General features: G+C 37.8%; 2 protein-coding genes across 4 annotated transcripts in view; both read right to left on the bottom strand.

Annotated features, from left to right (window-relative positions):
* LOC122094101 (protein GRAVITROPIC IN THE LIGHT 1) overlaps positions 1-8,245 on the bottom strand; it is an 11,523-nt gene extending 3,278 nt beyond the window's left edge. For 2 of the 3 annotated variants that reach the window (XM_042664767.1, XM_042664768.1), the window contains exons 1-2: positions 8,003-8,245; positions 6,648-6,707 (exon numbers count right to left, since the gene is read on the bottom strand). In XM_042664767.1, coding sequence (XP_042520701.1) covers positions 6,648-6,707; positions 8,003-8,061 — 119 coding nt within the window. In that variant the 5' untranslated portion in view covers positions 8,062-8,245. The remainder of the gene's footprint in view (positions 1-6,647; positions 6,708-8,002) is intronic. The other variant, XM_042664770.1, reaches the window with a different exon arrangement.
* A 2,109-nt stretch (positions 8,246-10,354) lies between these two features.
* The window catches only part of LOC122094102 (UDP-N-acetylglucosamine diphosphorylase 1-like), a 14,399-nt gene continuing 9,753 nt past the window's right edge, over positions 10,355-15,000 (bottom strand). The window contains exons 13-15 of the mRNA XM_042664771.1: positions 11,440-11,554; positions 11,018-11,174; positions 10,355-10,744 (exon numbers count right to left, since the gene is read on the bottom strand). Of these exons, the coding sequence (XP_042520705.1) occupies positions 10,647-10,744; positions 11,018-11,174; positions 11,440-11,554 (370 nt within the window). The 3' untranslated portion in view covers positions 10,355-10,646. The remainder of the gene's footprint in view (positions 10,745-11,017; positions 11,175-11,439; positions 11,555-15,000) is intronic.

The following is a 15,000-nucleotide window of genomic DNA, read 5'->3' as shown; positions in this document are numbered from 1 at the left end:
GAGAGGGGTGTCGAGTAAAGATGTGGATATAGTCAAAGACATGTATGAGGACGTGGTCATTAGTGTGAGATCTAAGGGAGGTCAAGGCAATGAATTCCAATTACGATTGGGTTACATCAGGGATCAACCTTAAACCCTTAGTTGTTTGCGCTTATTATGGATGATTTAACCAAAAGCATCCAAGAGGAGGTCTTGTGATGTATGCTCTTCGCTGAAGATATTGTTTTGGTGGATGAGATAAAAGTAGGGATTAACAATAAGTTAGAACTATGGAGATCAACCTTGGAAAGAAGATATTTTAAAATTAGTAGATCGAAGACGGAGCATATGATGTCAGACTATGATGGATAACGATATGGTGAAAATTGAGGAGAGAGAGATACTGCAAAGTGACTATTTTAGATATATGGGGTCAACCATTGATGAGGAAGGTGACAAAGAGGATGACGTTTCACAGATAATTAAAGTGGAATGGATCAAGTGGATAGGTGCATTAGGAGTCCTATGTGACTGATGTATTCCTTTAAAAATTGATGGAAAACTCTATAGGACTGTTGTACGACTGGCTATGATGTATGAGGCGGAATGTTGAGCAGTTAAGGAATGAATATATCAGAGCTGATTTAGGAATTGCACCAATCAATAACAAGCTCCGAGAAATTCGTTTAAGGTGATATAGCCACGGAGGCTTAGAGATGCCCTAGTAAGAAGGAGTGATCTGATTCCAATTGAAGGAGCTAAAAGAGCTAGGGATAGGCCTAAGATTGTCATAGGAGAAATTGTGAGGAATAACATGCATAATCTAGGTCTTGTCCCAAGTATGACCTCGGATAAAGCCAATTGGAGGGCAAGGATCCATGTAGTCGACCCCATCTAGCTAACATTTTATTGACTTGTTGGTGTTGGGCTTCTTTCCTTTTACTTTCATTTCTCCTATTCTATTTTTGTATGGATCCATATAGCCGACCCCATTAAGTTGGGATATGGCTAAGTTTGCTATTGGTGGTGGTGTTGTTGATTTGGCTTACTCATCACAAAAGTCATCATAAAATTGCAAAGTTCAATTGAATGAAGAATAAACATACTCTTCAGTCATCCAGGCAGTCATATTCTTTAAGAACATGAGTGCCTTTAATACCTGCCACAAAGGAGCTGAGGATACTATTCTAGATTGATGTAGATAAGTCACTTAATGGGCTTATTTTATTGCAAATAAGCCTTGTTGGGTTATGTATGTATTAGGCCTTTGATCCCATGGGTTTGCTGTGTAATGGGTCACTTTAATGGGCCTAAAATATGGGTAGAAAATAGGAAAACGGGATTTAAGTCATTAGCTTAGTTAGAGTCCTATTTTGAATCTATTTCCTTTGTTATTTTAGTTTTTAGTAGCTTAGGTTTCCCTATTAGTGAATGACTAGTTAGTTACCTACTCCATATTGGAGTTCTACTCTAGTCCTATTTGGAGTCTAAACCCTATTATGTAATGTCTAGTCATACTTGGAGTCTAACTCCTAGTTAGATTATGACTGCTAATCTGCTCACTTTATATAGAGGAGCTAATGTAATCTAATTTCTCAGATTTGAAGAATGATGAATTGAGTTAATGTTTGAGAGCCTTAAGGCTATAGGTGATTCTTCCCCTCCCCCTTCTTTATGCGATTTCTCTCACTCACTGGTTGGATTTATGCAATATATAATTGTGTGATCCCTTCCTCCCCCTACTAGTCTGATTTTCCCTCTCTTCCCTAAGGCCCTCCCATCAATTTGGTATCAAAGCCGAAGGATCCCTTGCTCTAGTGAAACACAACTCCCTTCACCTCCCACGGTAGCCCTTCCATCTCCCATGTAACTCCCTTTTTCTCTATATTTCCTTTCCCATTCCCTAAACCCTCCCCTTTTCCCTCCCTTCGATTCAAAAAAAAAAAAAAAAAAGATAAGCAAAGCTAGCCGATGGATCTAGACTTTTTATTGGTCAACAAATGCAATAGATAATAGAGAAGCTCGGCGAGGCTCAACGACATTACACGGACATCAAAACCTTAGAACACTCTACCTTCAACTATGTGATCTCAGCCATTGAACAACAAGTAGATGAATCCAGTGGTAGAAGATGAGATGACACCATTGGAAGTTGAAGATCAACTTGTGAAAAAATTTAAATCGGTTGATCTCCTCAGTGAGCTAATCGATTTTATTTTTCTAAGTCACTACTTCTCCTATGAACTTCGCGTCATGTAATTCATAGCATTTGATCCTCGTTTTGATGGTGACTTCATATAGGAAAAGATGGATATGGATCGATTGGTGTTGATTCTCCCGTTCTACAAAACTCGTGGACGAGTTTTTCTCAACATTGGGGGAATTGATGTACATAAGTCACTTAATGAGCTTATTTTATTGCATATAAACCTTGGGTTGAGTTATGTATGTGTTGAGCCTTTGATCCCATGGGTTTTCTTTGTAATGGATCACTTTAATGGGCCTAAAATATGGGTAAAAAGTAAGAAAACGGGATTTAAGTCATTAGCTTAGTTAGAGTCCTGTTTTGAGTCTATTTCCTTTGTTATTTCAGTTTTTAGTTAGTTTAAGTTTCCCTATTAATGAATAACTAGTTAGTTACCTACTCTATGTTGGAGTTCTAGTCTAGTCCTATTTGGAGTCTAACCCCTATTATGTAATGTCTAGTCATACTTGGAGTCTAACTCCTAGCTAGGTAATGACTGCTAGTCTGTCCTCTTTAGATAGAGCAGCTAATATAATCTAATTTCTCAGATTTGAAGAATAATGAATTGAGTTAATGTTTGAGAGCCTTAGGGCTATGGGTGATTCTTCCCCTCCCCCTTCTTTATGCGATTTATCTCCCTCCCTGGTTGGATTTGTGTAATAGCTAATTGCGTGATCCCTTTCTCCCCTTGCTAATCTAATTTTCCCTCTCTTCCCTAAGGCCTTCCCATCAATTTGGTATCAAAACCGAAGGATCCCTTGCTCTAGTGAAACACAACTCCCTTCACCTCCCACGGTAGCCCTTCCATCTTTCATGCAACTCCCTTTCTCTCCATATTCCCTTTCCCATTCCCTAAACCCTCCCATTTTCCCTACCTTTGATTCAAAAAAAAAAAAAAAAAAAAAAAAAAAAAAGAAAGATAAGCAAAGCTGGCCGATGGATCTAAACCTTTTATTGGATATCCGTCAACAAATACAATTGATAATAGAAAAACTCGATGAGGCTCAGCGACATCACACGGACATCAAAACCTTAGCACACTCTACCTTCAACTATGTGATCTCAGCCGTTGAACAACAGGTAGATGAACCAGAAGATGAATCACCAATGGTAGAAGATGAGATGGCACCGTTGGATGTCGAAGATCAACTTGTGAAAAAATTTAAATCGGTTGATCTCCTCAGTGAACTGATCGATTTTATTTTTCCAAGTCACTACTTCATCTATGAACTTCACGTCGTGTAATTCATAGCATTCGATCATAGTTTTGATGGTGACTTCATACAGGAAAAGATGGATATTGATCGATTGGTGTTGATTCTCCCGTTCTACAAAACTCGTGGACGAGTTTTTCTCAACATTGGAGAAATTGATGTAGATAAGTCACTTAATGGGCTTAGATTTATGTATGTGTTGGCCCTTTGATCCCATGGGTTTTCCTTGTAATGGGTCACTTTAACGGGCCTAATATATGGGTAGAAAGTAGGAAAATGGGATTTAATTCATTAGCTTAGTTAGAGTCCTATTTTGAGTCTATTTCCTTTGTTATTTCAGTTTTTAGTCAATTTAGCTATTAGTTAATGACTAGTTAGTTACTTACTCCATGTTGGAATTCTAGTCTAGTCTTATTTGGGATCTAACCCCTATTATGTAATGTCTAGTCATACTTGGAGTCTAACTCCTAACTAGGTTATGACTGTTAGTCTGCTCTCTTTATATAGAGGAGCTAATGTAATTTAATTTCTCAGATTTAAAGAATGATGAATTAAGTTAATGTTTGAAAGCCTTAAGGTTGTGAGTCATTCTTTCCCTCCCCCTTCTTTATGCGATTTCTCTCCCTTCCTGGTTGGATTTGTGCAATATCTAATTGTGTGATCCCTTCCTTCCCCTGCTAGTCTGATTTCCCCTCTCTTCCCTAAGGCCCACCCATCATAGATCACTACTGATTTTTAAATCCCAGCCCTTAGGTAATTAGATAGCCACCACAACCATTTGAGGGAAGCCATGCATATACTAGAAATAAATCCATACTATAATATTCATCAATTTTAAATGAAGTTCCATCTACTTTACTGATCTTAAACCGCATGGTAAGAATCTTTTTTTTTTTTTTTGGTGAATAATAATTAATTAAACCCAAAGGGTAAAAAGGAGCTACAAGTCTACAACAAGAGCCAGAAACAAATCAAGAAAAATAAAAGGCTAATCTAGCCCAACTGAAGTACAATGGGAGCTCTGCAGGCCCATCAAAGCAAAGAAACGACCATAAATAGGACAGCCTAGTGGGGGAAAGAGCCAGGTAAGGGGACGCAGGGTTGAAGAGGGGCAGTGGGGAATGAACTGAATGGGAACATCCCAAGAAGAGGCAATGAGTCTATTCCTCTCAGACTCCGTACAAGTGGAAAAGCTATCAAGAGCCTTTTGGCAGACTTCAAAGCTGATAGGATTCCAAATCTGATAATAGATATGAGAAAAATCTGACCATCTTCTCAAATTCCTCTCCCACCAAATGTGATAAATCACAGCATAGAAAGCAGTTCTGCCGATAGAATCACAGACAAAAGACCGTAGAAATGGGAAAGCATCCAAGCCCATTCCCTAGAGAAGGATCTAATTAGCCAAATAGAAGAACAACACTTGGCAAGAATGAGCTCCCAAACAATGAAATTATGCCTACGGATATGGCTTTAACCGGAGATCAATATGTGCTAAATAACAGCAGGCTTAGAAGATCTCACAAGATTCCAGGCAAAAGCAGAAGAAAACCTTCCAGAAGAAGAGGTCATTTACTGAGAGAGGTCGCCACTGCCTCTAGGCCTCCAAGAGACATGGAGGAGATCCGCCCAGACCTCAACAAGAGCAGGTGAGACGAAAGGCCCCAGCATCCAAACGCCATTCATAAGGATCGACGAAACACGAGAGAGGCGATTCAATCCTGCATCATCGCATATCCGATCACCAAAGCGAGATAGAAGGACCATGCCAGTAGTCCAACTAAAGATAGGTATCCTCACCATCATCAATAGAGGTTCTTATAGAACTGATGCCGTATCCTTAGATGAATGGTCTTTCTCTCAGATTAAGAGGAATCAGAATTATAGTCCACAATCAAAGAGAATCCTTCTTCAGGAGTTTGAAGTAAAAGCATTTAACCCAGATGGAATCCTTGTTAAGAGACAATCCTCCAAATGAGATTGATCAGAGCAGCATAATTGACCTCTTAGACTCTTCTCAGCCCTCCCTCCTCTTTAGGGGAGGCAGACAGACCTAAAGCAGTCATTTCCTCTCCATAGAAAGGAGCACATCAGAGATTCGATTTTTGAGATGATGCTCGTAGGAAGCCTGAAGACACCCCCCCCCCCAAATACAGGTACAAAGCCTGCATAACTGACCTTAGGAGCTCCAATCTCCCAGCGAAGTAAAGCAATCTGTTGTTTCAAATATGGAGCCTCTTGCGAAGCCTGTCAAGAATAGGCAGGCAATGGTGTACAGAGAGACTAGAAGATATCAATGGTAGACCCAAGCAAATGACAGGGAGAGTACCCAAACAGAATCTTGAGAGAACCTGGATCCTCTCTTCTGAGGGTTTATGGCCATCCCAGACGTGCAAGAAAACCCGCTTAACACACTCATGATCAAAGAAAGAGTGCTAGGGGAGGCCAAAGAAAAGATTAACACATCATCAACAAACATGACGTGAGTGAGAACAATTTATCAATATCTTACAGATGGGAAAATATATAGGATTCAATGCATAGAAGTTTTACATTCTGTTTGAACGGTAGAATCTAGATCCAATTTACCAACATCTTACAGGAGAACCTCCAGATCTCAGGATTATAATACTTACTCTACACGAACCACACACAAACTAATAGGGGGAGATCTAAAGATACACCTAACTGTTACAAAGAATCTGCAAAATTGCATGGTTTTTTATTGTTATGCACTCAATATGTTGGACAATATCTTGATAACTCCGCACACAATGAAATTTTCCAAAAAAAATGAGTTAATACAGTTTGCTGAGCCAACAGTTACATATATAACATACTTTCTTGTCACAATGTGATGACAAAATGGAGTCTGAAAGTTGGACTAAGAAGATCACCTCACTAGGTTGGTCTAATTGAAAAGAAAAATGCCAATGCAGAAATCATAACGAAACTGAGCAAGCATTCGCATCATATGCTTTAACTTTAATTTAAAAATTCAGCAAAACATTAGGGACTGTTTGCAATTCCCAGGAAGATCAAGAGAAAGGATTTGATCGAGAATGGACATGTATCAGAGATTACAGTATAAAGATCAGCCATCCACCCAAATATATATATATATATATATATAGAGAGAGAGAGAGAGAGAGAGATCATCCAATTATTGATCCATAGGAATTGACAATTCAGTGGCTCATCACAAGTACCTAATAAAAACTTCTCTGATAATCTCCCGCTCAAAAGCATCGTCCCATGAAGATATTGTACTAAGACATGGTAAGTTTAGTTATTTGCTCAAGCATAATTCAAATTAACAACAATCACATAAACACGAAAACTGAACCAGCTGTGATATACAGATGAAAGTTCTAAAGGACAACAACTTACCGAAACAGAATAACAGAACATACCAGAAACAACACATGATACTTCACAATCGAAGTACAGAATTACAGCAAGACCAAAGTATAACTGCCTCCACCCCGGAAAGATAAAAAGCCACCTAAGCATTACAGGATTTCAAACCTTTCTCCTTTAAAAATCCAACTTTGCTGTTATATTTAACCAGTCAATGTAACCATACCACATTGACACAAGTAATAGTTCATGCAATACACGAATAAGTGGTAAACCACATTACAAGTTCAAAATAAGAAGAATGACCACAATATTCAATATGATAGTTTTCAACGACCAAAAATGTGCACTGCCAAAAATAGGGACAAAAAGTTGCAATAGGGGAATGCAATATGGAAGCCCATTCTGTGTACACAAATAAAATTTGTGTTACGTAGTATGGTCTATATTTTCCCATCGGTTTTCACTCATGCCCATGGTTGATGGTATGCAAGTCCTTGAAACTATAACCGATTATCGACATCATTTTCCCTAAATTCTCAAAAGAGCTCATACAAATATCTGTCATTATTTTATACAAGCTAATTAGTGTACACTTTTTTCCTTTTTCCTTCTTCCCCTCTTTTATTACCCTTTTTCAGAAGGCCAAAAGATGGGTTTTTCTCTTTTTATTTTTTTGCGGTTGTTAGCTCAAGCCGAAGACTCCTCATTAGCATTCGCTTATTAACTCCTTACTCAAGAGAGAGATGGAGCAAACTTTAAAATAAATTTAAAAAAAAAAAAAAAAAAGGCCAAAATACATCCATTAAGACTGTCGAATGCCTTCACAAGCATTATAACCCTTACCACTTTGGAAAGGAAAAAAGAGAATGGGGGATGGGACGGGAGGCAGGAGAGAAGCAGAACTGAAGTTAAACCTAGCCCGCCAATTACCCCAAAAAAAGAAATACAAAATTCTTCCCTTTCACCCCTAACTAGCTTTCATCCACAAGAAGGGAGCAAATGGAATGAAGTTCAATCCAGCAAAAGCAAACAAAATTATGCTAAATACAGTAAGAATCAATTCTTCAAGCTACAAAGTTCAAGCTCCCTTACTACCCATCTTATGCAAACGGGTTTGAGTTCATTTGTAGTCTAACCTGATGTACATCACAAAAAGATCAAATCTTTCAGAAACGAAACAAGAAACAACACTACCATTTACCAGTTTGCAAGAACTCCCACTTCAGCGGAACCTACTACTGCTTCCGTTTCTGGTCCCATTGTCAATTTCTTGAACGGTATCCACTTTCGATGTTGGTGTCACGAAGTCCGAGATACCCTCACAGTACATGGATTTGCTGCTGCAACTAGCAGTGGGAAGTGAAGTGAAGTGAAGTATGCTGCCCGTGCTACTAGCTACTCTCTATCTAGTTCTCTCGACACTATACTGTTTATCGAAAAAACTCTATTGCCTAACGGGCTTCATGAATTGGGCCCAACTGGAATCCAATTGCCATACTTATGGGCTTGGGTCAACAAAATATTTTAAATGAGATAAAAGACTTCCAGAATATTTTCTTTCCCCCCCCCCCCTTTTTTTTTTTAATACATCCTTAAGAACTGCTTAAGGAGACTTTACTCACACACACTTGAGGGAAGGAGGGGGGCCTGCTCTACAAGCAGAGGCTGCAACCAATGCGCTATGCAATAATTCACAAAATATTTTCTTTCCAAACTAAAAATATTATGGTTAATGTTCTCCTCGGATCAGATGTAAGTCCTGACTGTGTTTGCAAACTGAATTCAAAGAAAGCACATCACCATTTTTCACAAATAAAAAATGAAGGAAAAATGTGGTTTGCTTCGGTGAAGGTAAGATGGGTATGATGCGTTGGATCTCATTTCACCTTTAATTTAAGTAATCTTGTCGAACAACGTAAATCTGTTTCTTGAATTTCCATTCTTTTCTATATTGTTTTAGGTTTATGTTTCTACATATCACAATCTACTTTTACTTAATACTACATTTCTTTTCTGTCCTTCAAAGAACTATTCCACTTCCAAGCAACTTAGCTAGAATTAGGTTTTTAATGATTCCAACTTTACCATGTTGCTCAAGAAGTGGAATAAAGGGGTATTTGGTTAGTTACAATCGGTTGAAATCTCTTTATTATATTAGTATTAGCTCTTAGAATGAACAGCCACAACTCCCAAAGTTGTATGTCCAGCTTCACAATCTAGTAAATCATATTAAATGGTTTATAGGAGCTGAGGAACTTTTATGGATACAAAAAATCATGACACATTTACATTCAATAAGATGGTAGGTTGATCACTGCCATTCATGATATTGCAAATCTTTTGCGATCACCCCATTGTAATTTTCAAAACCTCTAACCCTTGGATCCTAGCTTTATAGAAAGCCTGTTTATCCAAAGAAAAAAGCTTTATAGAAAGCCTAGTTTCAACCACATATTTAAAGAGGATATCTTTAAACTCAATGCTCAGCCATTAGGAAAAAAAAATGGAAGCACTAGTTTCAGTGTGGGAGCTTTCAAAGCACCAGGGTGGGACGGATTACCCACGATGTTCTACCAATACTGTTAGGACCACATCAAATACGACATCCAACTTTTTTTTTTTTTTTTTTTTTTGGAATACTATTCTATGCTGAAAAAGTAAATTCCCATTCAAAAGTTATATGTTGGGTGCTAGCCAAAAGGAAAAAAGGTGACATGTTTGGTAATGCCCATTGGGAGTTCAACTTTGAAAAAGGTCCTGTTTGACAATGTCCAAATAATTTAGTATAACAGGTTACCGGCTCAATTTTTAAAAAGAAAATCTTGTCTTTCGTAATATTATTTTTTTCCCCTAATATAGCAACAAGTCTCTAGTAACTTATACCCATGTTCACCTATCAGGATTCTGGTCTTAAATTCTCGCAAGAAGAAAAGTCCTTAGGGAGGAGATGTTCTGGTCTTTTCAGGATGGCTGAAATTTTTTCGCTTGCATTTGTCAAAGTTTTTCTGTGTATTATGAACGTTCCCTGATGATAGAGCCCTTAATCAAGGACTGCAAGCACTTACTGGTAAGTTTGAGGAACAGGTTAACCATGTCCCCACAGTACCTTGATGTTGCTTCTTATATGTTGGCTAGATTAACATTGCGTTGAGAGCAAGTCCCATTTACAATGTAAGGCCCAAAGAACATGGAAATTAATGAAAAAGGGTACCAAAGCACATCACTTACAGTATATGAAAAAGACGTATCCAATGCACGCAGCCCCCACCACTATCTGTAGAGTCTGGGGAGGATCATGATGCACGCAGCCTTGACCCCGCTTCAGGGATCGACTGTTCGACCACTAGGTATTTACAGTTTCATTATCATAATAAGCACCAACCCTTGCCAAAAGACAGAATAAATAACATGGAGGAGTGGTCCAGCTCATGTTTATAACAAGCTGACGAGATACCAAGTGGCCAGTTAATCCAAAAAGCCAGATAACACAAAGGGAATTGATCATTAGTTTCAGATGTGGTAAATGGAAATGAATGAAAAAGGGCAGTTGAGATTCACAGAAAACTTCAAATGTCATTAATTTTTTGCGGCGAGAAGAAGCATGATGAACAGACAAAAGAATAGAATAGGCAATTAAATTACACCGATCCTCTCTCAAGGGGTGAACAGGAGAAACATATACCGCATGTTTCTTTCTTGCTTCTCTCTTGGAAGAAAATATACGCCTAATTCTGACATTAGATTTACAATAGCTATTGAGCAGATACCCATATGACAGATATGAATCAACCAACCAGCCACTCAATTGGATTTAATCAAGAAAGAACCACACAAAAAGCTCCAATCTAGAAACTAATTTCACAGGGCGCATGAAATGTTCTCCCACGGCATATTGCTTCCAGGTTTTCTCCAGTATATGAGCAAAGAGGTGATATCTCCACACCTGAACTTGAGTCCATGGGTTAGGAATGGTCACAAAACCAACAAAGGGTGGGTGGACAAAGAAACAAAAAAAGGTTTTTGCTACAAGGATGCAACTATTGAAACAGACAAATATCATCAAAGTAGATTAAATTTCATCTAGGAATAGAAATCAAGGACCACAAGGTATCATTCCCGCTCCTCTTCTGCTGTATGGAGACATTTGATCGACTTCATTTTCAAATAAGACTATGACAAAAAAATATGTATAGAAAAGAGCCCCAAAAAATTTTACCTGTTGCATATAATGGTACTGAATGCGTTAAGAAGCCACCTGCAGCAACTACCCAACGAGTGTGAAGGCGGAGAACCAACAGGCGAGCACTATCAGGTGTGTCAACATTTGATCCATTGGCATTCTTCACTGGTGCAAACTCCTCTTCACGTAATACCTGATTATTCAAAACTTAAATGGACATAATAGACTAACTGTGTTTCTATATAAGGGAAGACTGGGATAAAAATTTACAGTTGGGGTACTGGTTCAAATTTTGGCATGCAAAAGCCTCATGGCCCCTCATCACCTCACCCCACCTTGTAAAATCAGACAATCCATTGGTTCTCCACAGGGTGGAGGGAGATTCGGGGTGACAAATCTGAACCCAGCCCATACTAAGCCTATCATCATTGTAAGTTTGGCAGAAGAAAGTTGCTCACTTCAAAGAGGGCTGTTGAAGGAGAATAAGCAAATGCATCAAATATAAATTGTTCCAACTTCAAGCCCATCGTATATCCATGTATTGAAGGGATGTTTTTCTCAGCAAGGTGGTAACTGCACTCAAAAGTGCACAAGCATTAAGATCAACCATAGAGTTTTACAAGTCAAAAAAGCTGGAAAAGCAGTCAGCAAAAAAGGATATGATGGTATCAAATTGAATTTAATCACCAAAATGCAGTATATCTCTCTGACCAGTCAGTGTTCAACAAATCCTATAATACAGAGGCATGCCATGCAATTCCATGTTTATAAAGCAACAAAAAAAAAAAAAAAAAAATGATGTTTGCAACACTTTAAATTCAATATGAAGCTGCAGAATGTATCTCTGACCATGCAGTTCCTTCTCTTTTCTTTTTTTCTTTTTTTTTTTTTTTTTTTTTTTTTCCCCCGGGGGTGTTGGGATGGGGGGTAACAAGGTCGGTATTTAGGTGTAAAAGGTGAAGTCGTGAAGATGAGATTTGATCCCAGGTCTAGGGTGTGAAACCAACAAAGCACACAGATCTTCTAGCTGCAGAAAGGTAGCAGTTCTGAACCTCTGTACCCTTGTTTAAGGGGGTTAGGTACTGACAAGTTGTACAACAACAAACTGAAAATCCTACATTTAAATAAGAACTGATATATCTCCTCTGTAAAATGAAAAACCAAGAGTTCCACAATTTAGATCAGAAACAATTCAAAAATGAACTCCATGAATTAGCCACATTGAGGTTAAGCAGAAAACTGTTTCCCCTATCCATCCTGCAAAGCCCTATATTAACTCGTGAACCAAAATGATATTTCTCTAATACCATGAATTAGCCAATTTTTTTTCTCTATATGTGGTGACTTGTGATCGAGGGAATTTATGTCCTCTGTAATACGGTTTGCGTGGTGGTCTAATTAACCTATTCACGCAATCTCCCTTTCTCTCCCTCCCACGTCTCTCGCGTCCCTCATTCTCTTGCAGGTCATCACTCAATGAAGGTTAAATCACTTGAGTCAAAGCCCCACCAATTGTCATCATTTGTCATTGTTTAGTTTAGTATATAAATCACAAGGGAACTAGAGTTATTGAATAAACATGACCTTGTTTGTATATGCCCAAGGAAGTTATTGAAATTGAAGACCAAGGATTTTACTGACTTGAAGTTGAAAATTTTCAAAACTCCACACCCAAAGTATTGGGAAACAAAATTTGTTTGCTTTTTCTGATTTATCTTTAGTCCTCCCCTTCACATTATAGCTTACCTCTCAAAAGTATGCTTTATTCTGCTTCCTGCAGTGCATCCTGTTAGACTTCAGGTTTTACATGTTGTATTTAGACCACTTTCCATTTGAAGTAGGGTGTACATGTGCTGGCCTGGTCCTAGCATTTGTTGAATCAGTTATTCAGGACAAACACATGATTTGCAGGTACCAACGACAACCAGAAATAAGTAAGGCAATTACATAAATCAGTCCAACAAAGAAAACCCAATAACTGCACCAGTTGGAGATAGTAACAAGTCAAATCTACCCTTTGTCTTCAAATTTAACACAATAAAAGGAACCACAATAGTGTAGGAATCTTAAGAAAAATCTTTTAACTGATGTTAAGAATGACCTAAACAGAGGTAAGGATTTTTCATAGAGATATAAACCTTGGATCTTCTCATGATTAGATGATTTCTACCTACCATATTAGTGGGTGCCAATGTTCAAATTTTGTTTTGCAAATTTTTTTGGCTTCAACAAGGCCGAAAGAAAAACCAGATGTGATACTTGGGTCTTACCAAGTTTTGGTCAAAATTTTGCAGTTTCGACAAATTTTCGACCATGTTTTGGGTTTCACTTTCATTTCGGTCAAACCCTTTGAATAAAATGCATTGTTTCAATCGAAATTTCGGCACTCATGTTTTGGGTTTCAATATCGTTTTGCTAGTTTCAAAAATTTTCACTCCAAAGAGGAAAACTTCCTAGAAAACCTCAGTTTTTTATTTTTTGCCAAACCACTCCCATATCTTTGTAATGAACCATGTATAACATTTGATAATTAAGCAATGGTTTCTAATTTTATGTTTATTCATTCCTAAAGCATATTTTAGTTGTTTTAATTGAATAATGTGTGTTCTAATACAGTAACGTACAATGTTAACTACCAAGCTATTGTTCAAAGCCAAACTACCATTTTGGGTGTTCTTCTTTTGCAATCTAAAGGTTCCATTATGTTTAGAGGACCTAAAATAGGTGTCCCAGAAGTTTCAGGACCTAATTTAGCCATTTTGGCCTTGAAACCAGCTGTCGAAACCCTCAGCCAAAACTTACCAGGTTTTGGTCGAAATTTTGCAGCTTTACGAAATATGTAGGTCTTGAGCCACAAGGTCATTTCCTGGTTCAAAACCAAAACTTCGAATCTTGGTGGGTGCATGATACAGCCTAAGCTTAAATGGTTGTTTTAAGATGCCTTTAAGGAAGCGGTTTAGGATCATATCAGGTATAGGGTGCAGGTCTACATGATAAATCTGTAACAAGTACAACTAGAAATTATCCCCCTCATCCCTGTGTAGTATGGTTTGCTTCTGATTTATGGTCAGTTTGTTTCTCAAGTTATAATTTAGGCATGAGTTTCCTTATCCTCAGGAAAACCATTCACCAGCAAATCAAAACTCTCTAATCATTGTACCAATCACTGTTTCCATATTTTTGGCAGCAATAACTCTGACTATCTTATAATGAATAGGCTCGTGATAATGCCTTTTTTTTTTTTTTTTTTTTTGGGGGGGGGTGGGGGGTCAACAGTTTAATAATGGTGTGTATTTATTTGTGTAGGTTTGAAGAAGGGGAAGCAGTTTCTACTAGATGTTACATAAGATGCAAATGATAGAAATGAGTGGATTACTTGGCATGGTGCCTTATTAAAGAAGGAAGAATATAAACTTCTTTCCCTTATTTTGGTGGTACCTTACTTCATTGGAAATTGTACAATCTCCACGATCCACCAGAGCCTGTTCTACACACACCTTCATTTAAAGATGCCCATAATATAGCTGAAAATTTAATCTTCGTCATATGGGACAAGCTATGATAATTCAGGCCACCCTATGAAGCAAAGTCCGTTGATTAGGCTGCATTTGGGCTTATTCGCTTCAACCAGATTCAAGTATTGGTCCATCCCAAAAAATATTCCAATAAGTTCATTAGAGATTCTTGCCCAAAAACTTTACAAAATCCTAAACTTATTTTTCAAAGGTACTGATTTTGAATTCAGGATGTGCAATATTCATACATATCAAACCTATGTAGACACAATCTTACTATATAGGTATCATGTAGACCTTGCCATATGGGTATGTCAATTTGTTGTTCACATCGTAAACTTTTAAACGTGATAGTTTAAATTGTTATATTCCTGTTTAATTGAAAATGAAGTCATACCAAAAACAATTTTCAGAGTGACAAAATTCTCTCTGCCACCCAACCTCTATTTGTCTTTCTTTCTTTCTTTCCTTTTTTTTTTTGGGGGGAATCTACATGTCCCTCCC

Source organism: Macadamia integrifolia, chromosome 11, assembly GCF_013358625.1.
Source record: "Macadamia integrifolia cultivar HAES 741 chromosome 11, SCU_Mint_v3, whole genome shotgun sequence".
Lineage (NCBI taxonomy): Eukaryota > Viridiplantae > Streptophyta > Magnoliopsida > Proteales > Proteaceae > Macadamia > Macadamia integrifolia.
The sequence above is the reverse complement of the archived record's forward strand: the minus strand, read 5'-3'. Positions and strand labels throughout refer to the sequence as shown.